The sequence below is a fragment of the Pecten maximus genome, chromosome 9 (genome assembly GCF_902652985.1).
Source record: "Pecten maximus chromosome 9, xPecMax1.1, whole genome shotgun sequence".
NCBI classification, from domain to species: domain Eukaryota; kingdom Metazoa; phylum Mollusca; class Bivalvia; order Pectinida; family Pectinidae; genus Pecten; species Pecten maximus.
Window position 1 is genome coordinate 16,326,753 of NC_047023.1, and position 27,148 is coordinate 16,353,900.

The 27,148-nt window shown below is 36.8% G+C and overlaps 2 protein-coding genes across 7 annotated transcripts in view; one reads left to right on the forward strand and one right to left on the reverse strand.

Annotated features, from left to right (window-relative positions):
- LOC117335125 (ubiquitin-associated protein 2-like) overlaps positions 1–609 on the reverse strand; it is a 39,378-nt gene extending 38,769 nt beyond the window's left edge. For all 6 annotated transcript variants that reach the window (XM_033895052.1, XM_033895055.1, XM_033895050.1 and 3 more), the window contains exon 1: positions 564–609. The gene's annotated coding sequence lies outside the window, so the exon portion shown is untranslated. The remainder of the gene's footprint in view (positions 1–563) is intronic.
- A 1,784-nt stretch (positions 610–2,393) lies between these two features.
- Positions 2,394–27,148, forward strand: part of LOC117334714 (AP-5 complex subunit beta-1-like) — a 32,599-nt gene continuing 7,844 nt past the window's right edge. Inside the window, exons 1-16 of the mRNA XM_033894502.1 lie at positions 2,394–2,579; positions 3,586–3,680; positions 4,127–4,256; positions 4,743–4,874; positions 5,487–5,599; positions 5,911–5,956; positions 6,165–6,320; positions 9,138–9,212; positions 10,618–10,755; positions 11,135–11,288; positions 13,118–13,271; positions 14,457–14,546; positions 16,168–16,303; positions 17,348–17,483; positions 19,552–19,658; positions 26,635–26,704. Coding sequence (XP_033750393.1) covers positions 2,466–2,579; positions 3,586–3,680; positions 4,127–4,256; positions 4,743–4,874; positions 5,487–5,599; positions 5,911–5,956; positions 6,165–6,320; positions 9,138–9,212; positions 10,618–10,755; positions 11,135–11,288; positions 13,118–13,271; positions 14,457–14,546; positions 16,168–16,303; positions 17,348–17,483; positions 19,552–19,658; positions 26,635–26,704 — 1,846 coding nt within the window. The 5' untranslated portion in view covers positions 2,394–2,465. The remainder of the gene's footprint in view (positions 2,580–3,585; positions 3,681–4,126; positions 4,257–4,742; positions 4,875–5,486; positions 5,600–5,910; positions 5,957–6,164; positions 6,321–9,137; positions 9,213–10,617; positions 10,756–11,134; positions 11,289–13,117; positions 13,272–14,456; positions 14,547–16,167; positions 16,304–17,347; positions 17,484–19,551; positions 19,659–26,634; positions 26,705–27,148) is intronic.

A 27,148-nucleotide genomic window follows, 5' to 3' on the forward strand; every position in this document is an offset into this window, starting at 1 on the left:
GTCAGATCCAGTGGCCATCATCACAATAAATCGACGGCAAATTTCAAGTAGTCTAGCAACGATATTGTCTCCATTAGGAAAATCACACTTTAAATTTTAAACATTCATTCAGTATTCATCTCCAGTTTGATAGATCGCTGCATCCGACGGCCAAACTACGTCCGCTCTGCCTTTGGAGTGAATACAAAACACGCTTGTCAACAAGAACTAACCTAATGATGATCTGCCAGCAAAAGCGTGATTATCAACAATAATATGTACTGAAAGGTGAAATATCATACATATATTCACATAAAGTATAACATGATAAATTAGTTTGGCTTAGTTTGCTGGATTTCGACATTTGCTACGTAACAAAACACCTCGTTCGGCACCATGTGACGCCATGCTGGATTTCCTCATCAATTTTCCATAGATATTGGAACCATTCTAGTATAAATTTTCCTCTATGTTGTATATCTTTAAATTCATTATTGACTTATCTTTGACAAATAATCAAAATAATTAATATCTTGGAATTCGATACAACGAGATACAGCAAATAGTCCAGCCACATTCATTACCTAGGTCTGCTCTCACAATGGCATCGGGTCACGTGATTATACCTAGAATTCGCGCCGCCATATATAAAATTTCCGGAGATGACGTAATGAAGGAATTCCCTTTCATACACATAAACTTTGTAGTTTTTACAAATATTGATGCATTTTATTTCATAGACTATGTCCATTCCACAACATAACTAAATTTGAGCGCTTAACAGTTTGTTGTATAGCAGATATTTGCTGAAAATACCCCTATTTCCGGTCAATCCTCCGAAAGATTACGAATGTTAATGATATGTAAAGGGAAATAACTCCGAAAACGACAAGCGTGTACTTGCCAAAAGATATCAAGACGAAACAATGCATTATACCCGATCAATAGAGCGTGATGTTAGCGCTGTAAAACAAATTCAAACACGCATGTAAAATATTTCAAATAATGTTCATTTATTAATTTGAAGCTGAAGCGCTTTTATTTAAAATAGTTAATTTAATGTTACATTTTTTTTTATTAATTTTAATTTAATAGTAGAGAACAATCGCCTTATTTACATTTTTTTAATCTACTCGAAACAGACCTATTATTCTCAGAATTTCTAAAAACTCGGTTGTGTGAAAACAGAAAAAGTACTCATACTCTTGCATCAATGATTGATACATTGATAATTATAGATATATGCGCTTTATTTGTCGTTATATGTTTACAGTATAGCTTATTATATTCTTTGAATGATCAAATAAAATTTATTTCTCAACCTTAACTTTATCATTCTACTTCTAATTCTCTCCATTTAATACTGTTAAACGGCTCTGTACAATCTCAGCCAAACTCAGAAAAGACGTATATGTACATGTACATAATTATAGTTTCGGCCTTAAAAGTCCGTGACGTGGTTATAAATTCAGTGTCACCCAGAAAAAAAATAGTTTAAAATCCTCCTTGCCAGAAGAATAACGTGTCTTCTAGCTCTTATGTATAATATAAATATTACTGTTGCAAATTGATTGATTACCTAGTTGAATTTTGGGGCTTAGAATGCACTAGAATCCATTACACAGAGCATACTGTACATATGTCTTTTTTCATCATCATCATCATCATCATCATCATCATATGGCGCGGGAAGGATGACATAATTAAATATTTTTGCCTAATATTGCCTAGGCAAAAATCGAATATTGCTTAGGCAAAAATATTTCTGCCTAGGCAATATTCGATTTTTGCCAAGGCAAAATTATTTCTGCCTAGGCAAAAATAATTTTGTTTCGATTATTACCTAGGCAAAAATCAAATTTGCCTAAGCAGAAATCAAATTTTGCCTAAGCAGAAATATTTTTGATATCACTTGATATCACGTGTTCGTGCTGATGATGATGATGGTGGTGGGGTGGTGGTGGTGGTGGTGATGATGATGATGATGATATGGCGCGGGAAGGATGTCATAATTAAATATTTTTGCCTAGGAAAAATTCGATTTCTGCCTAGGCAAAAATAATTTTGCCAAGGCAAAAATATTTAATTATGACATCCTTCCCGCGCCATATCATCATCATCATCATCATCACCAACATCACCACCACCACCACCATCATCATCATCATCATCACCAACACGTGATATCAAGTGAAAGAAGAACCTTTGGTCGAAAAGGCCCATTAATTTCAGAACGCAGCCCCAACCACAGGGACACGTTACAATAATAATGTATGTATAAAATGTATGGGGGGTCGATATAAACATATCGACTCCCCATATATTTTATACATACATTATTATTGTAACGTGTCCCTGTGCCCCAACAGATTAAGATTATCGTTCTTGTAATGGACAGAAATCCGGAAATCTGATAGACTATGGTTTTAAGTTTAGACGAAAACGGACTAATCTAACCTCCAAACGCAAAAGAGCAAACTTGGAAAATGAGTGGACCAGCGGATTGGGAAAGAAGATTACTAACCATTCGGGCAAACATCGCAACGGGAAACATTGAAAAACTATTTGGAGAAGAATATATCGTCATTGACCTCTTGAAAGTAACTGATATATCTTTCCTATGATATATTTCAGGGTGTCGGAAACTAATATTTTGTCCAAAATTTGGTCACAAGACTGTCATGACTTCTGTCGTCTGCATTATTCAGTTATCCTGTCAGTATTGAAATGACTTTTCAGTCATGGCTACCCCAGATTTCACTTTTATCAGTAACTGGATATCATGATATATTAGGTGTTTATGTATATATCAAAGTGGTGATCTGGGTGGATTTACCACAGGCCTTCTGACAGCGCCGAAACTTTGGTAAAAATCATAGGTTCCTAAAGTGATCCTGCATCATATTGAACTTAAGGGTGTCATCTTTACAATGAAATCTTATATGTAGTGCTTAAAATTACATTAAGTCCATTGTATTAATTTATATATTTATATTCACTATAACATATATAGAGACAGCATCTATTTGTCTTGACACTAAATGTGATTCTTTATAATAATTTGGGACTGACAGGCCCCATTCCCTATATTGTGCTTGGTGTTTATTTTTCCTTATGAAGTTAGAAAATTCCCCAAATATTTAAATCTCTCATTTCTTATGCGATGACATGATTTACAGTAATCTGTGGACCTGATTTCCTCTATCTTTTGCTGCACTTAAAATTCCTACCAGATGGCAGTTTCCCATAATGGTTTTCACTGAATATTAATATATCCCCTTAAAACCTTTAAAAATGCTCTTTGCATACGTTCCCTAATTAGGCATTGACTCAGAAATATATAAGTTCATTCAGAATCAGAACCATGTAAACATTTAATCAGAATCTATTCTTAATGTCCTATCATACTATAAAATAACTTTTGGCCTGGATGGAAGTTCTAATGGGGTTAACAGAAATAACTGCATGGGAGATAATCAATGGCAGATACATGTGTGTTGATCCAGTGGGAGTTTTTTCTCATGCCCAAAATAATCTGGGACAATTCACAAACACAAACATATGGTTACCTACATGAATTAAATGACATCATTTTTGTTTTCCAAGGTGTTATATGAAGACTTGTTAGATGTGTCATCCAAGGTAGAACTGCTTGTTTTACTAGAGAGCTATGGTGGTTATGGAGGGATACAGTCAAGCAGGTGTTGTTTTATTTCTTTATAATTCTTGTTTTAGAATTTAGAATTTTATGGTGGGGTGCAGACTAGCTTATGGATATTCTTATTATTATTCTTTTTATTGAAATTAATTTAATGTCTACAATCATACACACATTTATTTCTTAATTTTGATTAAAACAAGTCTAGAATTTTCTGAAATGTTAAGGAAATACATAATGTATGTGGTTTTCCATATGAACATCTGTACAGGTATTTTAAGATCATGATTTCATGAATATCGAAAATACTATCTCATCCCTTCAAATAATTGAAAAAATATCAATTCAGATATCATATATACCTTATTATAGTCTGAGCACTAAATGTGTATTTGAGCATGAGTTCAGTTTCATGAATACAGGCCGGACCTTGGTATTCAAGGTAACAATTATAACATAACCTGTACAATATATTTTTTTTTTTCACAGTGTTGATCAGATCATTGCTTCCTTGCTGGATGTATTCCACCAGTACAATGGCAGGATGGATAGTCAGTCCTTGTTTCTGGAGCAGCTTCTCATGACAATTACTACTTTGCTTGTCCAGTATGATCAGCTGGTATGATTGATATAATGTCAGAATGAAAACATGATCAATGAAAATATGACTGAAACTGAAAAAAATGTCAGGTGCCGTAAAGCTGGAAGCTGGTGGGGATGTTAAGGAAGGGAAGCCGATAAAGTATGGTTATTTTTCGGCCTCGTAAAAACTTTAACACAGCAGCCAGTCTGTAACATGATTGTGCAATCATGGTTTTTTTTTTTAACAAAACCTATTTTTAACTTCTTTTCATGTTCCACCTGTGGGATTCAGATCAGACTTGCCTGAAATGATCCTGCAATGGCTCTGACTAAGTGTTGTTAAGGCATATGGGCTTCTTGTTACTCATTCTATCATTAAATATATTTTGCCAACATCATTGAACCTGTTCTCATGTTACCCTTGATGTTGAGAGAATGCTAAACACTGAACATCAACAAAAGTATTGGACAACTACCCCTTTGAACTTTATTTTAGCTATATTTTTCTGTAATACATTTTTAGGATGGCAACATCTTCAAACAGTCCTGTGAGGCTATTGTTAATGTTGCCACATCACCAAGCAACGTTTCTGACACCAAGAGACTTCGATCATGTGCCTGTCAATGCCTTATACAGTTTGAGGAGTGGATGCCGGTGGGTATTTATTTCACTTTCAATGGTATTAAACATATCACTAGGGAAAGAAGCCATGTTATTGTATTCAATCTTTCAAAAGGATATCCTGATTGCTGAACTAGAGTTTAAAATAAATTCTTGCATCTTCAAAATGCTGTTTGAGGCAAGTGAAAATTGGAGTTAAAAGATCAAAGTCACCTACTGTCTCAGAGTACTTTCAAACATTCCGAAATACATGTGCCACTTTTCAGCTGTTGTTTTAGGGTAACTAATATGTTACATTTTCTAGAAAATCATTTGTTCAATGTTGCAACATTTGAGCAAATTTCAATTTGCTGCTCATCTTTCATTTGAAGTTTTTTTAAGTAGGTATTGCTTTGAAAACTATATTAAATCTGGATAAAATTAACTGGGTTTTTAAATGTTTTTGATTTATGCATATAATATGCAACAGCCATATAACTGAAAAATAAATGCTTTCAAAAATACTGTATCATAATCCATTAGTACCATGAAAGTATTGAAAAAAAAAGAAAATTTGTAGAACATTGTAGTCAAGTCGACATCTGATCATAAAAGTGTTAATATTTAAATATTTCTATTACACTTTGTATATCTGAATTATTTAAGGGTTGTTTGTTGAAAGAAAAAGAAACCTTTCGAAGGATTATGAAAGTGGAGCGATCAGATGTGTACCAGGATTACCTGCTGTTAGTTGTCAATCTGGTGGAACATGCGATATGGTGAGTGCTTTATTATATATATGCAAAAAAAAAGGGAAAGCATTAAGATGAGTTTGAAGGAACATTCACCATTTTACTGTTTATCTGTAGATTCAGTTCAGACAAACAAGTATCAAAAACATTCGTATATTCTGAAAAAAATACAAACATTTCTGGTACATGTATAAACAAATAATACAGAAATGGACCTCTTAAACTAAGATTGGTTTTTGATTGATTAGTTTTCCTGTTGTAAAATAAATGTCTCTATTTTACATTTCATTCTTTATGTTTGAATAATTGTAATAGATCATGAATGTTTTCATTCACAGTTCCAATGGTAATGACTCGCCTAGCTCAAGTGGTGCTAATGGAAATGTAAGTTCAATGAAAAAAGATGGTGTCACTTATATCCAATCTTGATACAGTCAGACTTGTAATTTGAATGTAGAAGCGCATGTTTCTAAAACTTAACAGCATTTGATCCATGCTCCCCACCCTAAAGTTTTGATACTAAACTGTGTTCTAATACTTGTTAGATATAAACTGTGTTACAATATAACATAATATTACTGATTCTTTATAGAAATTGGATCGGCAGTTTTCTTCTGACCCCCAAGAGATGCGCCAAATGGTATCCATGGTGATGGAAAATGTAGCAGTGCTTACTCCAAGCGGACTGTGGCATGTCGTCTTGTCATTGGTCAACTTCATCCACCATTTACCAGAGATGTCTGCTATGGTAAATTACTAATGATATTCAAAAAAACTTTCCCTAAATGTGAAACATTGTGAAAACTTGTTCTTACCAAGTATGTAAACTTGTGAAGGTAGCAGTGTACAGTAAAAATGCCATATTTTGAAAAATATGACACATGTCTTAGATATGTAAACATTGCCAGTTAACCCTACATATAAACTTTAATAAAGTATATATATTTGTAATCTGTACAACATTTGCAATTTTAATACAGCTCTGAAGGATAAGTTAACTGATATTTTCTGTGATTTTTAGAGCTGTGAATACCATGGTAACAGCTTAAAAAATGCTCAGAAATTGCAAAATATTATGATATTCGACCCAAAATGACACAATTCTCTACACTATTTTTTTCTGAAAACTATTTAAAATTAAATATCTCTATCCCAAAGACAGAATTAATCTTGTTTTGACATATGTTGTAAATTAAGTTTTTCCGCTATCTAACCTTTACTGTGGGCATCCATTTTTCGCTGTAGGCAAAACTAAATTTCCTGTGTAAACACACTTGCGGAAAATCCGGAAATTTAAAATCCGGAACCAATTTATTAATTTTTGTTTTAACAAACGTGAAGCCCGTATGTACTTCTTCATACTGAATATACCAATTATAGTGTACATTTATTTTTTCATTTTTAGCTCACCTGGTCCGAAGGACCAAGGTGAGCTTATGCCATACCGTTGCGTCCGTCGTCCGTCGTCCGTCCGTCCCTCCGTCCGTCCGTCGTCCGTCGTCCGTCCGTCCGTCAACAATTGACTTCTTCTTCATAACCACACACCAGAATTTGACCAAATTTGGTCAGAAGCATCCCTATGGGTAGGGGAATCAGAATTGTACAAATGATGGGGCTGACCCCCTGGGGGCCTCTGGGGCGGGGCCAAAAGGGGTCATTTTTGCGCTATTGATATAAACGACTTCTTCTCTGAAACCAAGCTATGGCTATTACACATATTTGCCTGGTAGCATCACTATGGGGTGGGGATTCAAAATTGTACAAATGATGGGGCTGACCCCCCAGGGGCCTGAGGGGCGGGGCCAAATGTGGTCAATCTGGCTATATTGATATAAACGACTTCTTCTCTGAAACCAAGCAATGCCTGTCACTCATATTTGCCTGGTAGCATCACTATGGGGTTGGGATTTAAAATTGTACAAATGATGGGACTGACCCCCCAGGGGCCTGAGGGGCGGGGCCAAATGTGGTCAATCGGGCTATATTCATATAATTGACTTCTTCTCTGGAACCAAACAATGGATATCTCTCATATTTTACTGGTAGCATCACCTTGGGGTGGGAATTTGAAATTGTACAAATGACGGGGCTGACCCCCTGGGGTCTGAGGGGCGGGCCAAAAGGGGTCAGTTTTACAGAATTGATATAAACGACTTCTTCTCTGAAACCAAGCGATGGATATCGGTCATATTTGCCTGGTAGCATCACTATGGGGTGGGGATTAAAAATTGTACAAATGATGGAGCTGACCCCCCGGGGGCCTGAGGGGCAGGGCCAAATGTGGTCAATTGGGCTATATTGATATTAGCGACTTCTTCTCTGAAACCAAGCAATGGATATTGCTCATATTTGCCTGGTAGCATCACTATTGGGTGGGCATTCAAAATTGTACAAATGGTGAGGCTGACCCCCTGGGGGCCTGAGGGGCGGGGCCAAGAGGGGTCAATTTGGCTGAATTGATATGAACAACTTCTTCTCTGAAACTAAGCAAGATATATCGCTCATATTTGCCTGGTAGCATCCTTTCGGGTAGGGATTCAAAATTTTTTAAAGGAAGGAACTGACCCCCACTTCCCCTGGGGTGCAGAAGGCGTGGTCAAAAGGGGTCAATTGGTTTAAACAACTTCTTTTCTGAAACTAAGCAATGGATATCACTCACATTTGTGTGGTAGCATCCCTATGGGGTTGTGCCAAAAGTTAATTTTATTTCATGGATTAATGCATTTTTTGACATCAAATCCTCACGTACCCATATAAAATGCCTATGATATATTGACATAGCAATACCAGTGACAAATATACTTAATCATCATTCTTGTTTCATATCTCATGAAATCCAGGTGAGCGATACAGGCCCTCTGGGCCTCTTGTTTATGCATATCATAATACAGGAGTTATTTGCTTAACAAAAAAATTGCCCATGGCCAGGCTGTCCTACTGTAGTGTGCTACAAAGCTGGTTCTCCCCAAGTATGTAAACTTGTGAAAGCTGGTTCTCCCCATGTGTGTAAACTTGTGAAAGCTGGTTCTCCCCATGTGTGTAAACTTGTGAAAGCTGGTTCTCCCCAAGTGTGTAAACATGTAAACTTGTGAAAGCTGGTTCTCCCCAAGTGTGTAAACATGTAAACTTGTGAAAGCTGGTTCTCCCCATGTGTGTAAACATGTAAACTTGTGAAAGCTGGTTCTCCCCATGTGTGTAAACATGTAAACTTGTGAAAGCTGGTTCTCCCCATGTGTGTATGTATATAATCAGAAATAAAGTCTATTTTGCAGATCTTTATTTTTGTACTCTTTCATTAATATGCATTATAGCATTTTTTTCAGATTTTTTTTTTCTTTTAAAACATTATTACATTTGATTCTTTTAAAAAATTTCAAGTAAGAAAATATGCTATAAATTGTTTTTTTCCTTATAAAAGACTTAAGCTGGTAAATGTATGCTATATTTTGAATTTTTTTTTCTGTTTTAAATGGTTGAAATTTGTGGGTGTTTTATCATCCTAAAAGATTTTTCTTGTATCAAATGTGAATGTTTTAAGAAAAGAAATTGATAATTATTCTTTCAGATATTCAAGCCGCTGATGCTGCATCACATGGCTACCATGGATATTTCTACGTTACATCTTGTCCTATATCTACAGGTAGTTATTGTTCTTGTGTAAGTTTACATTCAAGATAAGAAATTTATAATAATACAACATTATACAGGTCTACATTATCAAAGGCAGAAAAGAGCAAATTTGAAATATAAATACAAATTTACTAAAAATAATTCTTACAATTACATACTGAATTTTGATAGTTTTGTTACGCCCACAAGTTCATTGTTGATGATTGATTGACCTGGAGAAGAGAGAACAAGACGCTGGTCAATGGTGGCTCAAATGTATCAACCTTTATTCATGTACAGTGTATCAAAATTACAAAGACATAAAGTCTGAGTTCTCAGAACATAGTCCTGACTTAGGGTAATTATCACTGATAGTAGAATACAATATCAATCAGATCTAACCCTGAGATACTTATAACTGTATTTAAGTACTTTCAGTACTTTGATGTATTGCAAAGAACCATATTATACTTCATGAAACAATAAACAACAAAATAAAATATTATACACAAGCTTGCATCAGTAATTAGAATGTATTAATTACTAAGTTGACACTATTTAACCATAAGGACTTGACTAGAGTTGTTACTATTATACGGAACGTTAAAATAATACACAATTCAGTACTTATTATAACGGTAAACTTAACCGGTACTGACTTTCATGGGCGCAGCCATGTTTTCAGTGCATCATGGGAAAAACAAGGTACTTTCAAAAAGGCGCTCATTTCGAAAAGCATTATGGGTAATTACAGAATGAAACGAATGGGGAGTATTTCATAATGACACTTCGTTTTCTATATAAACAATCTATCAGAGCTATAACTTCATACAGGAAATACTCCTAAGCACATATAACTATGAAAACATGATGCTAAACTAAGAGAAATGTGGACTAAACTACATTTTCCATCATTGAGGTCACGTGACAAGCTCCGAACAAACTTGTACGCTTAAAATCACATTTTACGCCATTTGCGTAACCTGTCAACATTAATCTTACTATCAAACTGATGCACCAACACCTTATACAGATGTGTTGATCAATCATATCATTTGATCATTGCTACATTTCACACAGATCAATAAAACATACCTGGAGAAGAGAGAACAAGACGCTGGTCAATGGTGGCTCAAATGTATCAACAGTTGGGACGCGCTCGATTACGGATATTCACCGAAATTCACTGGGGCGCATTCGATTACGTAATAATAAAAAATTTATGGCCCATGTATGATACAGCCAAACCGTCACAGTTTATATTTTGTTTGTGTAATTACCGGGTAAAAAACAAACTCTATTTGAACCACATGTATTGCAAGGAACTAATAAAATTAACTAATTCTATATCAATTGTGTGGAAATGTGTCATTTCATAGTGTTATATAGAAATTAATGCACCACTTAAAGTTGGTTTCATTTTTATTTTCACAAAGAGAGAATTTGAGAAGGAGGTGTTGACAGAGGGGGAAGAAAAACAGCTGATTCAAAGACTTCTGACATCTATCAATCATCCATCATTAAGTGCTGCCCACAGACTTTTTGTGTGTCATTGGACTAGACACCATTCCCTGGTAAGCACGATACCTATGTCAAAGTCACAAGTTCAAAACACATTTTCCTTCAGTTAGTGTCAAAAGACCTGATTTGTATATGAACTGGACTGCAGTTCTGAAAGGTGAAAGAAATTGTCATTAGATATGTTTACAACTAGATGTATTTAAAACATGATATTTAAGGACTCTTTACTGGCAGTAACATCAATGACAAGACCACCAATTGAGGTCAAAGTTCAAATTGCTAGTTATTGACCTACTATCATCTCCATAATTGCAATAATGTCACTAATAACTGAATCTAATCAATTGTTGAGCAGTTTTCATTTCACACTTATATATATAAATCTATTTATGATATATACGTGTAATATTAAGTGTTTCTAATCTGCTTCAGTCATGTGACGAAGGTACTTATCTGTTACCCACGGCAATGGCAGATAAGTACAGGCTGTGCTTCTTCCCAAGCGTGTTTGATCCACCAGACTGCCAACTTGCCAAGCTCTGTCTTTTTAACCTGTGTTTCTCTCCTTTACCGGAGGAGCCCAGTGGTATGTTGATTGGAAAATTGTGTAATTATTCACCCTAATGTTGTAATTAGCACTGATTAGTTTTCCTTGATGTAAAAAAAAGAAATCAATCTTGATTATATAACTAATATCACTGTGCTGAGGGTGATTTTCTCTGATGGGTATGTCACATGATGTGTTACTTTATGCTATTTTAAACTATTTTATAATTCAAAAGATTATTTACTCCCCAGTATAACACTGTTGTGAGGTAACTGTGACATAGATATAGAGCAATATCAAGTATTTGTTGAACTCCTTAAGCTAAAAATCTAAGTCAAATACTCTAGCTATCCTCTGCCCACCAAACCATTTGTTGGTGGGGTTATATAAACAGATTCCATCTGTCTGTCGGTGGCATTTCTGGAGCATATCTCCAAAACTGTTCAAGATTCTGATAACTTCACAAAACTTTCTACCAACATCAGTCAAGTGATTTAGCAGGGTTTTTTTTCGCCTGCAAAAAGCAGGCGACATAATATTATTATAGGTATACCCATGTCAGCAGTCATCATCCACATAGAGCCATAGAAGTTCCCTTAGGTGGATCAAACTTGAACTTCATGTAGATCTTCCTTACCACAAGTGCTTGTTTGGATTGCTTTTCTGGTCCGAAGGTCAAAGGTCAAGGTCACTGTTACTAAAAATAGAAAATCTGTTCCCATGCAATAACTCTTGTAATCACCCAACTTTCTATGAAGGCAAACATCTACTTCCATGGAATTCTTCTCTGTTTCAATATTTTCATTGTTACCATGGAAACAAATAGTCAAAATAACTTTGATTTCAGTAAATCTCCAAAACTGTTAAAATTTCTACACACATCCATCCAGTGGTCAGTTAGTGCTGTAAGCTATGAAGGAGTTTGGAGTTTGGAACCAAACAGTCAAAATCACTGATTCAAGCCTCTCCAGAGCATATCTCCACGACCCTTTTAAATAGTTCCCCGAAATTTCATACACACATCAATTCAGTGGTCTGGTAATGCTTTCTGTTCTAGAAGTGATTTTAGTTTTGAAATTTCTTTAACTGGTTACCAGATTGTTGCCATGATTTCATTAAACTTCATACAAACACAAATTCACTGGACCAGCACTTTAATCATCACTTCTGTTCCATCCTTCATATTATCTGTTACCTCTAAACTTCCTATCAGATAATCTCGGCAAGATAATATCCCTGTCATTGGGGTCCTTGGTTGGGAATTAGAATGACTATGTCCTTTTTTAAAAAAACCAACAACAAACTATGAAATTGTATCAGCTTACACCAATCACTTGCTCAGATGGAAGTGTAAAAGATCTAATGTGGGAGGATATGGGAGTACCAAGAGAAAACTACATGGCTGGTATGTGAGGTGACCCAATATCTTCTTTAAATTCAGACTCGAGGGTCCAATTCCACAATTGATAACAATAAAAACAGAGGTGTATTAAGATATCACAGATACATACAAATGTACATATAAACAAATTATAAAATGTGTAACATTTGTAAAATAAGAGAGAAATACATGTTACATAAGGCTCATTTAAAACACTTTGCCTTACGGCGAGATTTAAAAGAATGTACAGTTAAATAAACCACCTAGGTCACCGGCGTTTCTGTTAAAGAAATTGACATTTAATTGTACTGAATTTTCTAAGATTTATCCTACTAAGCGAACAAATGGTAAAACTCCAGATAAGTGTAAACATCTTCCAGGGTCACGTCCAATAGGGGAATCACATCCAGACCATCTTTGCGAGAGACAAGTGGGCTATCCATTGTACCATGTAACCGCTTACTTTTACAATTTAACTTGTGTTTAGGTGTGGCTGCAGCATTGTTGCTAGGGAGTCTGGGATACCTTCACAAGTTGGTGTGGCATACAGGAAGTGACCGAGTAGCTGTGATTCTGTTTCGTGCTCTGTTCCACATGTACCAGCGACACTGTAGTAAATCCTTCTCTCAGGATATCAATCGGTGAGTATGATGATAACATCAAGACTGATCTATAAAACTCTCACTTTGCCTTTGAAAGTTAACTGAAAAATGATAAATGTTTATCAAAAAAAACCACAACCGTTTTATGTGTTAACCACTTTTGAGTTTAGTATGTAAAAACAACTACACTGTATACCAAAGCAATCAATAAAGTTATTTAATGGGCAGGCCTGACTTAGCTGGGGAATTTAACTGAATGATTGAAGTATACAAGACCATTTGACCTTTGTGACCTTGAATAAATGTCAATGTCATTGAAAAGTTGTATCTTTTGTAGACAATTTTACATGCTATATTGTTTTGCCAGATTTTTTAATTTTTTGGGGAAAAACTTTGCTTTTTTTCAAAGTGCCATATCCTCGCCATTTTTCATCTGATGACCAAACAATTTGCACATTGCATCCCAGTGGATCATAACTTTTCATATGCAATGAAAAAAAATTACTCAACTTGAGACTTTTATTTTTGATCAAATAGCAAGGTCTTGACCTTGACACATTTTCATAACTTGGCATGGAGAAAATAGCCCCAACCATGAACTATATGACTCACTGAGCATGCAAGGAATCAAACAACATTTGTAGATCTGTTACCTTGACCTTTGATGTAATTATGATCAACAAAATGTTAGTGTAATTATCAGCTTGAAGTTCTCTATTATGTACTAAGATATAACATAACCTGTTTTCGTTCTGGAGTGAAAGTCAAGTGTTATCAACAAGAAGAGTAAAGAATAATAAGAAGAAAAACATAACAAAAATAGTAGGGATTTCCATCTGAAAAAGAAATTCCTAATTATTTAATAGACTGACTTAGCTGGGGAAATTATCTTTTAAAGTTTATAAAACAAAATCTTTTTGGTGTTTACCACTTTTGAGAAAAAGAAATCTTTTTTTTTGCTGAAAAGTTTCAATATCGGACTATGAATTGATGATTTAATAAATGTGCATTAAATTCCATATTTATCATGAAGTAAGCCCCATCCCCTAGTGTAAGAGTCAAGTATGTAGTAAAGTTTGGGGAAGGCATATTTGTGAACCATTTTTAGCTTACTATGATAAGATGATTCTATAAAAATAAAGAAGTGGGCTTACCTGGTATTTGTTGGCTGGGGCTTATCGGTAGATAATCTATGGTTTTAATTGCAATCTTTTGTAATATCAGGTTTCTCCGAGGCCTCGTCTCTGGATTTCCCTACTTCATACCACATGCTTTGGACTTCATTGAGTGTTTGAGAAACACCACACCCGACAGGTTGGTACTTGTCTCTGGGTGGTTGAAGATTTTCCCTTCCTTCTTTCCTGTACATATTTGATCAGAAGTACATGTATATGTTTTGGTAATGTACATCAGGAGTTATGATTATGATGATGTATATTGTATTATGAGCTGGCTATCAAAGATTATAAATCCTGTACACATTGTATTTTATTATCGGAATAGATCTATGAAACTAAATGTATGTGTTATCCAGCATCTAATATCCTGTGATAGTGATAAATACAGTAAATCCTCCTTATAATGCCACCCGTTATACCGCCAAACTCGCTTATCGCCATGAATTTATTCAGAACGGATTTCCTTCCATGCTAATGCACCCGTTTTACCGCCAAACTCGCCTACCGCCATCCGCCATCATATTTCCGAAACAAACAGTTAAATTAACATTATCTTGACCTCGTTAATATCGCCAAATTTAGCCAGAATGTCGTGTGTGTTTAGATGTTATTGTGACGTGACTGACAGGTAGGCTAATTAGCTGTACGCCTGTGAGCACGTGTATGTATACACATGAAATCAATCGACCATGGCTAATCCTCACTTCTGTGATTTGTACTTACTATTTTGTCGTTTTCTTTCATTTCCGAAATGAACGGTCATTTAGTCGATTGTATTGATAAAAAGGAGCCCCCAAGTCTATTAAATCTCATGGGACTCTGTTACTCCCGAGACAATCGCGAGATGCTGGATACACAGGGTAATCGTACCACGTGACGACGCGTCGTCATCTATACCGGAACCCCCCGACACAGACATACAAGCATTACTAGTGCGTGTCCATGACGAACTGGACTTAGATCCAGAGTTGCGACTCACATTTAGACAATTCATTGATATGGACAAACATTTAGCACCGAGTGAAGTTGTCGAAGAAGGCGACATCGTGAAATCGGTGACCACAAACGCGATCTCGGACGACGATGATGACGACAGCGAGGTTTGCATAGCCCCGCCCCCTACTATAGGAGAAGCAAAGGTGGCTATCGACACGGTTGTAAAATTTCTCGAACACGAGAGTTCTACAACCGAATCAGATAATCAAAAATGTTTATCTATTCAACAGTTTGTCTTGTCAGTTGGTCAATTGAAGGCAAAACAAACGACCATTAACTCATTTTTTTGAAGCCCAGTAACTTGAGGTTGAGCGTACACACGATCGCGAGGTTACATTGACTGATTGAATCATTCTTGGTAAAGTAATTGAATTTAATATTTATCTATTTACAGTGTACAGTATTATCATGTATTATTTTGATATTAATAAAATGTTTTTGATATTTTTTTCTTAAGTAGTTTTTGATCTCCCAAGCATCCAGCTGTTATGGGAACACCACCGATAAATTTTGGACATCAAACTCGGTTATGAATGGCAAACCCGATATACCGCCACACTCGTTATATCGCCAAAATTTCGGAGAACAGAAGGTGGCGTTATATCGAGGTTTTACTGTATTTCTTTTATTATGTTTAAATTGTATTACCAATTAAGGAAAACAACATTCTGACAGTCTGATCCTACCAATTTACTGGGGCATGAAGATTAGATATGTTTTTGTTTTAAATACTGATTCAGAAATTTATCTATATTTGCCAGCCCTGTGTACACAGAAATACTGAGTTTACTTCACCACCAGATTGTAACAACACCCGAGGACCAGGCAGCAGCCTACTTCTATTTTTATCTCCAGGTCATGAAAAGTGCTTCTCTACACACTGAAATTGATTCCAAGGTTAGTATTTTGAATCTGTATGAACTATAAAAGATGTAATCATATATTCCTCTGACCTCATAGATGGTGTATAATTTCATGGCAGAAATTTGATTTTACCAAATTCTCGTAGAATAATATAATAATTTAGTCTAAATGAAGTATTTTTTATTCAGCTCGTGGATTTGCACTACTGTAATGTATATTAGTGGCTCTATAAGTAAATTTCACAGTGAAGGATGTCTTTAGAATTGCTGCCTAAGGAGAGATCTAAAACTGATTGGGGTTGGTCTTTAAAGTTATCGTCATTTCATTTCTCCTGAACAATTAAACTAAAAAAAATCAAAGACTATCTTATTTCCATTGACATTGGTTCTACAAATAGTTCTATTTGGTCGGCATAAAAAAATTTGCTGGTCATTATACCTGGTATTGTACATAACCTAACTTACACTGCAGGCATCAGAATTGTCATAAATTGTCCAGAAAACAATGTCCTTTCATGTACTCTGATGTATTTTTTACTAATTTGTAGAGAAAAAAGATAAAGAACTAATTGAGAATTACAAATGTATCTTTTTTGTAGAAACAACAGGGTAATGTCTATTGATTATAAGTGTATACATAATTTGAAGTTTTACCACTGTATAACAGCAACATAGCCATTTCAAAGTGGATCACAAATTATTATCTGTGGTTATAAGATCTTTACAAACCAGCCAATGTTTTTCTCAACTCCCTGGGGAGCATACAGCCAAAGCAGCCATTTCAGTGCTAACAATTTACATGACATTTCTTGAACTGCCCTACCACATACATGTACTCATTTATGGCTGAGTGGACTGGAAAACAACACAGTTAAGTAGCTTGTTCAAGGATATAACACAGTGCTGGTGCCGGGTAGCATTGGATCCTCCACTAGACCACAGTACCTCTATTAATCCAAATTAATCATGTCCTCTCAGTTTCATAGTTATAAAGAGTTATTTGAGGTATTAAATCAAGGCTCTTAAAATGTCTTTTGTATTTATTAAGCTGAAGTTAATGATAATTTTTGTTTTTTAGTCTACTGTGAAATTTCTGAGCTACTTGGCGAACCATTCCCTCATGATAGATGATGGCAGTTGGTTACTAGGGAACGGGATCTTGTCAGTCATTCAAAATTTACTCATATGTCATGGCACAGAGGACCTGTACCTTGGTAAGAGGAAATACATGTCAACACCCTTATTAGCTCACCTGGTCCGAAGGACCAAGGTGAGCTTATGCCATACCGTGGCGTCCGTCGTCCGTCCGTCGTCCGTCTGTCGTCCGTCCGTCCGTCCGTCAACAATTGACTTATTTGACTTCTTCTTCATAACTGCTGATCGGAATTGGAACAAATTTGGTCAGGAGCATCCCTATGGGTAGGGAACTCAAAATTGTACAAATGATGGGGCTGACCCCCTGGGGGCCTCTGGGGCAGGGCCAAAAGGGGTCAATTTGGCGCTATTGATATAAACAACTTTTTCTCTGAAACCAAGCAATGGCTATCGCTCATATTTGCCTGGTAGCATCACTATGGGGTGGGGATTCAAAATTGTACAAATGATGGGGCTGACCCCCCAGGGGCCTGAGGGGCGGGGCCAAATGTGGTCAATTGGGCTATATTGATATAAACGACTTCTTCTCTGAAACCGAGCAGTGGCTGTCATTCATATTTGCTTGGTAGCATCACTATGGGGTGGGAATTCAAAATTGTACAAATGATGGGGCTGACCCCCCAGGGGCCTGAGGGGCGGGGCCACATGTGGTCAATTGGGCTATATTGATATAAACAACTTCTTCTCTGAAACCGAGCAATGGCTGTCATTCATATTTGCCTGGTAGCATCATTATGGGGTGGGGATTCAAAATTGTACAAATGATGGGGCTGACCCCCCCAGGGGCCTGAGGGGCGGGGCCGAATGTGGTCAATCCGGCTATATTGATATAAACGACTTCTTCTCTGAAACCAAGCAATGGCTATCGCTCATATTTGCCTGGTAGCATCACTATGGGGTGGGGATTCAAAATTGTACAAATGATGGGGCTGACCCCCCAGGGGCCTGAGGGGCGGGGCCGAATGTGGTCAATTGGGCTATATTGATATAAACAACTTCTTCTCTGAAACCGAGCAATGGCTGTCGCTCATATTTGCCTGGTAGCATCATTATGGGGTGGGGATTCAAAATTGTACAAATGATTGGGCTGACTCCCCAGGGGCTTGAGGGGCGGGGCCGAATGTGGTCAGTCCAGCTATATTGATATAAACAACTTCTTCTCTGAAACCGAGCAAAGGCTGTCATTCATATTTGCCTGGTAGCATCATTATGGGGTGGGGATTCAAAATTGTACAAATGATGGGGCTGACCCCCCAGGGGCCTGAGGGGCGGGGCCGAATGTGGTAAATCCGGCTATATTGATATAAACGACTTCTTCTCTGAAACCGAGCAATGGCTATCGCTCATATTTGCCTGGTAGCATCACTATGGGGTGGGGATTCAAAATCGTACAAATGATGGGGCTGACCCCCCAGGGGCCTGAGGGGCGGGGCCAAATGTGGTCATTTGGGCTATATTTTATATAAACGACTTCTTCTCTGAAACCAAGCAATGGCTGTCGCTCATATTTGCCTGGTAGCATCATTATGGGGTGGGGATTTAAAATTGTACAAATGATTTTTTTTTGATGGGACAAGCATCATTCTTGTTTCATATCTCATGAAACCAGGTGAGCGATACAGGCCCTCTGGGCCTCTTGTTATCAATTATATTATTAAGGAAGAGCACCTCTAGCAAAAGTAAGCTTCTATAAGGAACTCTGAAGTATCAATATGTAAAACTAAAACAGAGGCAATTAGATAATATTTCAAAGATAATGCCTTAATCCAAAATGGATTGAATCTGGGACCTCTGGCTTACTAGTCCTATTCTCAGCTGATCAAGTCAAAGAAAAGTTCTCCCTAGTTGAGTGGTATATTGCAGCTAGTACATTATGTATTTACTAGAGTTACATAAACATATATTCCCCGTCCAGGAAAGAAAACATCCTCAAATTTTCCTAGTCTGCTCAGGCTCAACTGATTGAGCTAAAGATAAGATCTCCAGACTATATCAAAGCAGTACATTGCAGCTACTATTTGTAAGGGTTACATCATATGCAGTGATATATTCAGTACAATGTATAGATGAACACAATTTTATAGGAGCTGCCTTATATTGCTCTTACTATTACTGATTCATTAACAGCTGTAGGTGACTTGCTGTTCTACATGATGACATTTTACCGAGATATGGATGTTCGTGACAAATCCTTGTTCCTGTATGCCCTGCTCACCTCCTCTACTGATGAAAAGGTACAGCATATAATATCAATTATATTTCCCATCACAGGAAGGCTTTCTAATGTTTGTTTAGGCCCATATTGATTTCTTTTCTGGATTTCCACACTACTCCATCACTACTCCAACAATGTTAGAGGTTGACTCTGCAAGAAATTAATGATAGGCGATGCAGTCGGCACAAGTATGCAAAATAATAGATCAGTTGAAAAGTGGCCTCTTATGTTACAGAAGTACATTGATGAGTGCTAGAAGGTGGAAATTGGTAACTTTAACACCCCTATAACAAAAGAGGCCATTGGTTATCTCTTTATCCGATTACTATAACAAGATGCCCGTTATTCATTTCTCACCATGTAATCCTCTAATATTGATGGAGTAAGCTGTAGGATGAAGTGTTCTATGCATTATTTTGCAGTATGTTTAACAGTGTATTACTAAATCTGTGTTTAATGTGCTTTTCACTTGTATTATCTTTTGTGCAATCCTTTGACTGTAGTTTTCTGTAATTCCACAATATACCTGCGGTATTTAAACATCATCTTCATCAATAAGAGGAATAGAGGCTGTAGTTTTCATTAATTTGATGAATAGGGGCTGTAGGTTTCATCAATGAGATTGGACTGTATGTTTCATCAGTAAGATGAATAGGGGCTGTATGTTTCATTGATTAGATGAATAGGGGCTGTAGGTTTCATTGATTAGATAAATATCCCTGTAGGTTTCATTGATTAGATGAATAGGGACTGTAGGTTTTATCAGTAAGATGGATAGGGGCTGTAGGTTTTATCAGTAAGATGAATAGGGGCTGTAGGTTTCATCAGTAAGATGGATAGGGACTATGTTTTATCAGTAAGATGAATAGGGACTGTATGTTTTATCAGTAAGATGAATAGGGGCTGTAGGTTTCATCAGTAAGATGAATAGGGGCTGTAGGTTTTATCAGTAAGATGAATAGGGGCTGTAGGTTTCATCAATGAGATTGGACTGTATGTTTCATCAGTAAGATGAATAGGGGCTGTATGTTTTATCAGTAAGATGAATAGGGGCTGTAGGTTTTATCAATAAGATGAATAGGGGCTGTCAGTTTCATCAGTTAGATGAATGGGGCTGTCAGTTTCATCAGTAGGATGAATATGGATTAGGTTTTATCAGTAAGATGAATAGGGGCTGTATGTTTCATCAATAAGATTGGACTGTGTTTCATCAGTAAGATGAATAGGGGCTTTAGGTTTCATCAATGAGATGATTAGGGGCTGTAGGTTTTATCAGTAAGATGAATAGGGACTGTATGTTTTATCAGTAAGATGAATAGGGGCTGTATGTTTCATCAGTAAGATGGATAGGGACTGTATGTTTCATCAATAAGATGAATAGGGGCTGTAGGTTTTATCAGTAAGATGAATAGGGGCTGTAGGTTTTATCAATAAGATGAATAGGGGCTGTCAGTTTCATCAATTAGATGAATGGGGCTGTCATTTTCATCAGTAGGATGAATATGGATTAGGTTTTATCAGTAAGATGAATAGGGGCTGACTGTTTCATCAATAAGATTGGACTGTGTTTCATCAGTAAGATGAATAGGGGCTTTAGGTTTCATCATTGAGATAAATAGGGGCTGTATGTTTCATCAATAAGATTGGACTGTGTTTCATCATTGAGATGAATAGGAGCTGTAGGTTTCATCAATGAGATGAATAGGGGCTGTAGGTTTTATCAATTAGATGAATAGGGGCTGTAGGTTTCACCAGTTAGATGAATAGGGGCGGTAAGTTTCCTCAGTAAGATGAATGGGGTAGGTTTCACCAATTAGATAAACGGGGGCTGTAGGTTTCACCAGTAAGATGAATAGGGGCTGTATGTTTCACCAGTAAGATGAATAGGGGCTGTAGGTTTTATCAGTAAGATAAATAGGGACTGTAGGTTTTATCAGTAAGATGAATAGCGGCTGTAGGTTTTATCAGTAAGATGAATAGGGACTGTAGGTTTCACCAGTAAGATGAATAGGGGCTGTATGTTTCATCAATAAGATTGGACTGTGTTTCATCAGTAAGATGAATAGGGGCTTTAGGTTTCATCAATGAGATGAATAGGGGCTGTAGGTTTTATCAGTAAGATGAATAGGGACTGTATGTTTTATCAGTAAGATGAATAGGGGCTGTATGTTTCATCAGTAAGATGGATAGGGACTGTATGTTTCATCAATAAGATGAATAGGGCTGTAGGTTTTAACAGTAAGATGAATAGGGGCTGTAGGTTTTATCAATAAGATGAATAGGGGCTGTCAGTTTCATCAATTAGATGAATGGGGCTGTCATTTTCATCAGTAGGATGAATATGGATTAGGTTTTATCAGTAAGATGAATAGGGGCTGACTGTTTCATCAATAAGATTGGACTGTGTTTCATCAGTAAGATGAATAGGGGCTTTAGGTTTCATCATTGAGATAAATAGGGGCTGTATGTTTCATCAATAAGATTGGACTGTGTTTCATCATTGAGATGAATAGGAGCTGTAGGTTTCATCAATGAGATGAATAGGGGCTGTAGGTTTTATCAATTAGATGAATAGGGGCTGTAGGTTTCACAAGTAAGATGAATAGGGGCGGTAAGTTTCCTCAGTAAGATGAATGGGGTAGGTTTCACCAATTAGATAAACGGGGGCTGTAGGTTTCACCAGTAAGATGAATAGGGGCTGTATGTTTCACCAGTAAGATGAATAGGGGCTGTAGGTTTTATCAGTAAGATAAATAGGGACTGTAGGTTTTATCAGTAAGATGAATAGCGGCTGTAGGTTTTATCAGTAAGATGAATAGGGACTGTAGGTTTCACCAGTAAGATGAATAGGGGCTGTATGTTTCATCAATAAGATTGGACTGTGTTTCATCAGTAAGATGAATAGGGGCTTTAGGTTTCATCAATGAGATGAATAGGGGCTGTAGGTTTTATCAGTAAGATGAATAGGGACTGTATGTTTTATCAGTAAGATGAATAGGGGCTGTATGTTTCATCAGTAAGATGGATAGGGACTGTATGTTTCATCAATAAGATGAATAGGGGCTGTAGGTTTTATCAGTAAGATGAATAGGGGCTGTAGGTTTTATCAATAAGATGAATAGGGGCTGTCAGTTTCATCAATTAGATGAATGGGGCTGTCATTTTCATCAGTAGGATGAATATGGATTAGGTTTTATCAGTAAGATGAATAGGGGCTGACTGTTTCATCAATAAGATTGGACTGTGTTTCATCAGTAAGATGAATAGGGGCTTTAGGTTTCATCATTGAGATAAATAGGGGCTGTATGTTTCATCAATAAGATTGGACTGTGTTTCATCATTGAGATGAATAGGAGCTGTATGTTTCATCAATGAGATGAATAGGGGCTGTAGGTTTTATCAATTAGATGAATAGGGGCTGTAGGTTTCACCAGTAAGATGAATAGGGGCGGTAAGTTTCCTCAGTAAGATGAATGGGGTAGGTTTCACCAATTAGATAAACGGGGGCTGTAGGTTTCACCAGTAAGATGAATAGGGGCTGTATGTTTCACCAGTAAGATGAATAGGGGCTGTAGGTTTTATCAGTAAGATAAATAGGGACTGTAGGTTTTATCAGTAAGATGAATAGGGACTGTATGTTTTATCAGTAAGATGAATAGGGGCTGTATGTTTCATCAGTAAGATGGATAGGGACTGTATGTTTCATCAATAAGATGAATAGGGGCTGTAGGTTTTATCAGTAAGATGAATAGGGGCTGTAGGTTTTATCAATAAGATGAATAGGGGCTGTCAGTTTCATCAATTAGATGAATGGGGCTGTCATTTTCATCAGTAGGATGAATATGGATTAGGTTTTATCAGTAAGATGAATAGGGGCTGACTGTTTCATCAATAAGATTGTACTGTGTTTCATCAGTAAGATGAATAGGGGCTTTAGGTTTCATCATTGAGATAAATAGGGGCTGTATGTTTCATCAATAAGATTGGACTGTGTTTCATCATTGAGATGAATAGGAGCTGTAGGTTTCATCAATGAGATGAATAGGGGCTGTAGGTTTTATCAATTAGATGAATAGGGGCTGTAGGTTTCACCAGTAAGATGAATAGGGGCGGTAAGTTTCCTCAGTAAGATGAATGGGGTAGGTTTCACCAATTAGATAAACGGGGGCTGTAGGTTTCACCAGTAAGATGAATAGGGGCTGTATGTTTCACCAGTAAGATGAATAGGGGCTGTAGGTTTTATCAGTAAGATAAATAGGGACTGTAGGTTTTATCAGTAAGATGAATAGGGGCTGTAGGTTTTATCAGTAAGATGAATAGGGACTAGGTTTTATCAGTAAGATGAATAGGGACTGTAAGTTTTATCAGTAAGATGAATAGGGGCTGTAGGTTTCACCAGTAAGATGAATAGGGGCTGTAGGTTTCACCAGTAAGATGAATAGGGGCTGTAGGTTTTATCAGTAAGATAAATAGGGACTGTAGGTTTTATCAATGAGATTGGACGGTATGTTTCATCAGTAAGATGAATAGGGGCTGTATGTTTTATCAGTAAGATGAATAGGGGCTGTAGGTTTTATCAATAAGATGAATAGGGGCTGTCAGTTTCATCAGTTAGATGAATGGGGCTGTCAGTTTCATCAGTAGGATGAATATGGATTAGGTTTTATCAGTAAGATGAATAGGGGCTGTATGTTTCATCAATAAGATTGGACTGTGTTTCATCAGTAAGATGAATAGGGGCTTTAGGTTTCATCAATGAGATGAATAGGGGCTGTAGGTTTTATCAGTAAGATGAATAGGGACTGTATGTTTTATCAGTAAGATGAATAGGGGCTGTATGTTTCATCAATAAGATGAATAGGAGCTGTAGGTTTTATCAGTAAGATGAAAAGGGGCTGTAAGTTTTATCAATAAGATGAATAGGGGCTGTCAGTTTCATCAATTAGATGAATGGGGCTGTCATTTTCATCAGTAGGATGAATATGGATTAGGTTTTATCAGTAAGATGAATAGGGGCTGACTGTTTCATCAATAAGATTGGACTGTGTTTCATCAGTAAGATGAATAGGGGCTTTAGGTTTCATCATTGAGATAAATAGGGGCTGTATGTTTCGTCAATAAGATTGGACTGTGTTTCATCATTGAGATGAATAGGAGCTGTAGGTTTCATCAATGAGATGAATAGGGGCTGTAGGTTTTATTAATTAGATGAATAGGGGCTGAAGGTTTCACCAGTAAGATGAATAGGGGCGGTAAGTTTCCTCAGTAAGATGAATGGGGTAGGTTTCACCAATTAGATAAACGGGGGCTGTAGGTTTCACCAGTAAGATGAATAGGGGCTGTATGTTTCACCAGTAAGATGAATAGGGGCTGTAGGTTTTATCAGTAAGATAAATAGGGACTGTAGGTTTTATCAGTAAGATGAATAGGGGCTGTAGGTTTTATCAGTAAGATGAATAGGGACTAGGTTTTATCAGTAAGATGAATAGGGACTGTAGGTTTTATCAGTAAGATGAATAGGGGCTGTAGGTTTCACCAGTAAGATGAATAGGGGCTGTAGGTTTCACCAGTAAGATGAATAGGGGCTGTAGGTTTTATCAGTAAGATAAATAGGGACTGTAGGTTTTATCAGTAAGATGAATAGGGACTGTAGGTTTCACCAGTAAGATGAATAGGGGCGGTAAGTTTCCTCAGTAAGATGAATGGGGTAGGTTTCACCAGTAAGATGAATAGGGGCTGTAGGTTTCACCAGTAAGATGAATAGGGGCTGTATGTTTCATCAATAAGATTGGACTGTGTTTCATCAGTAAGATGAATAGGGGCTTTAGGTTTCACTAGTAAGATGAATAGGGACTGTAGGTTTCACCAGTAAGATGAATAGGGACTGTAGGTTTCACCAGTAAGATGAATAGGGGCTGTATGTTTCACCAGTAAGATGAATAGGGGCTGTAGGTTTTATCAGTAAGATAAATAGGGACTGTAGGTTTTATCAGTAAGATGAATAGGGGCTGTAGGTTTTATCAGTAAGATGAATAGGGACTAGGTTTTATCAGTAAGATGAATAGGGACTGTAGGTTTTATCAGTAAGATGAATAGGGGCTGTAGGTTTCATCACTAAGATGGATAGGGACTGTAGGTTTTATCAGTAGGATGAATAGGGACTGTAGGTTTCATCAGTAGGATGAATAGGGACTGGAGGTTTTATCAGTAGGATGAACAGGGGCTGTATGTTTCATCAATAAGATTGGACTGTGTTTCATCATTGAGATGAATAGGGGCTGTAGGTTTCACCAATTAGATGAACGGGGGCTGTAGGTTTCACCAGTAAGATGAATAGGGGCTGTATGTTTCATCAATAAGATTGGACTGTGTTTCATCAGTAAGATGAATAGGGACTGTAGGTTTCACCAGTAAGATGAATAGGGACTGTAGGTTTCACCAGTAAGATGAATAGGGGCTGTAGGTTTTATCAGTAAGATGAATAGGGACTGTAGGTTTTATCAGTAAGATGAATAGGTGCTGTAGGTTTCATCAGTAAGATGGATAGGGACTGTAGGTTTTATCAGTAGGATGAATAGGGACTGTAGGTTTCATCAGTAGGATGAATAGGGACTGGAGGTTTTATCAGTAGGATGAATAGGGGCTGTAGGTTTCATCAGTAGGATGAATAGGGACTGTAGGTTTTATCAGTAAGATGAATAGGGGCTGTATGTTTTATCAGTAAGATGAATAGGGACTGTATATCTTATCAGTAAGATGAATAGGGACTGTAGGTTTCATCAGTAGAATGGGGGCTGTATGTTTTATCAGTTAGATGAATAGGGACTGTAGGTTTTATCAGTAGGATGAATGGGGTAGGTTTTATCAATAAGATAAATAGAGACTGTAGGTTTCATCAATAAGGTGAATAGTGGTTGAAAGTTGCCAATGTATCTCAGTATTTCAAGTAAGGAATGTAATTATTGTAAAATAACAGTGTCTGACTTTACTTACAGATCAGAGGACTCTTACAAACCATGTCCAGTGCTCAAAGTGTCCATGAAGCCTTGTCAACAATACTTCCTGGTATATTATTTCTTCATTGATAAAATCATATCCTCCAAGAAATAAGAAAATTGAACTATATTACCAGAGACAAAAATTCTAGTTTTGCAATGTTTGTAAGAAATTTTGAGGCTAATATATTGCTGCATACTTTTTATGTGTCCGTCAAATTTGATGGTGGTGTTAGTGTATGGCATCATCCGTCCATTCTTCTGGGGTAAACTTTTGTTCTCACGGAGATCTCTTCTTATAATCATGATATAAAAGAGTTGATTGATATGTTGTGAACCTGGTATTGAAGGAGGTACTCAAGGATGTTCTTTTGCATATTAAGTCAAGGTTCAGCATTTTTAACTTCTTCTTGATGTCAGCATTCAAGATTTGTTATAAACCTTTTCACAAGGTGAATGACAAACTTTTGTTTACATTTTCACAGAATTACCAAAAGGAATGAGCCAGACTCAT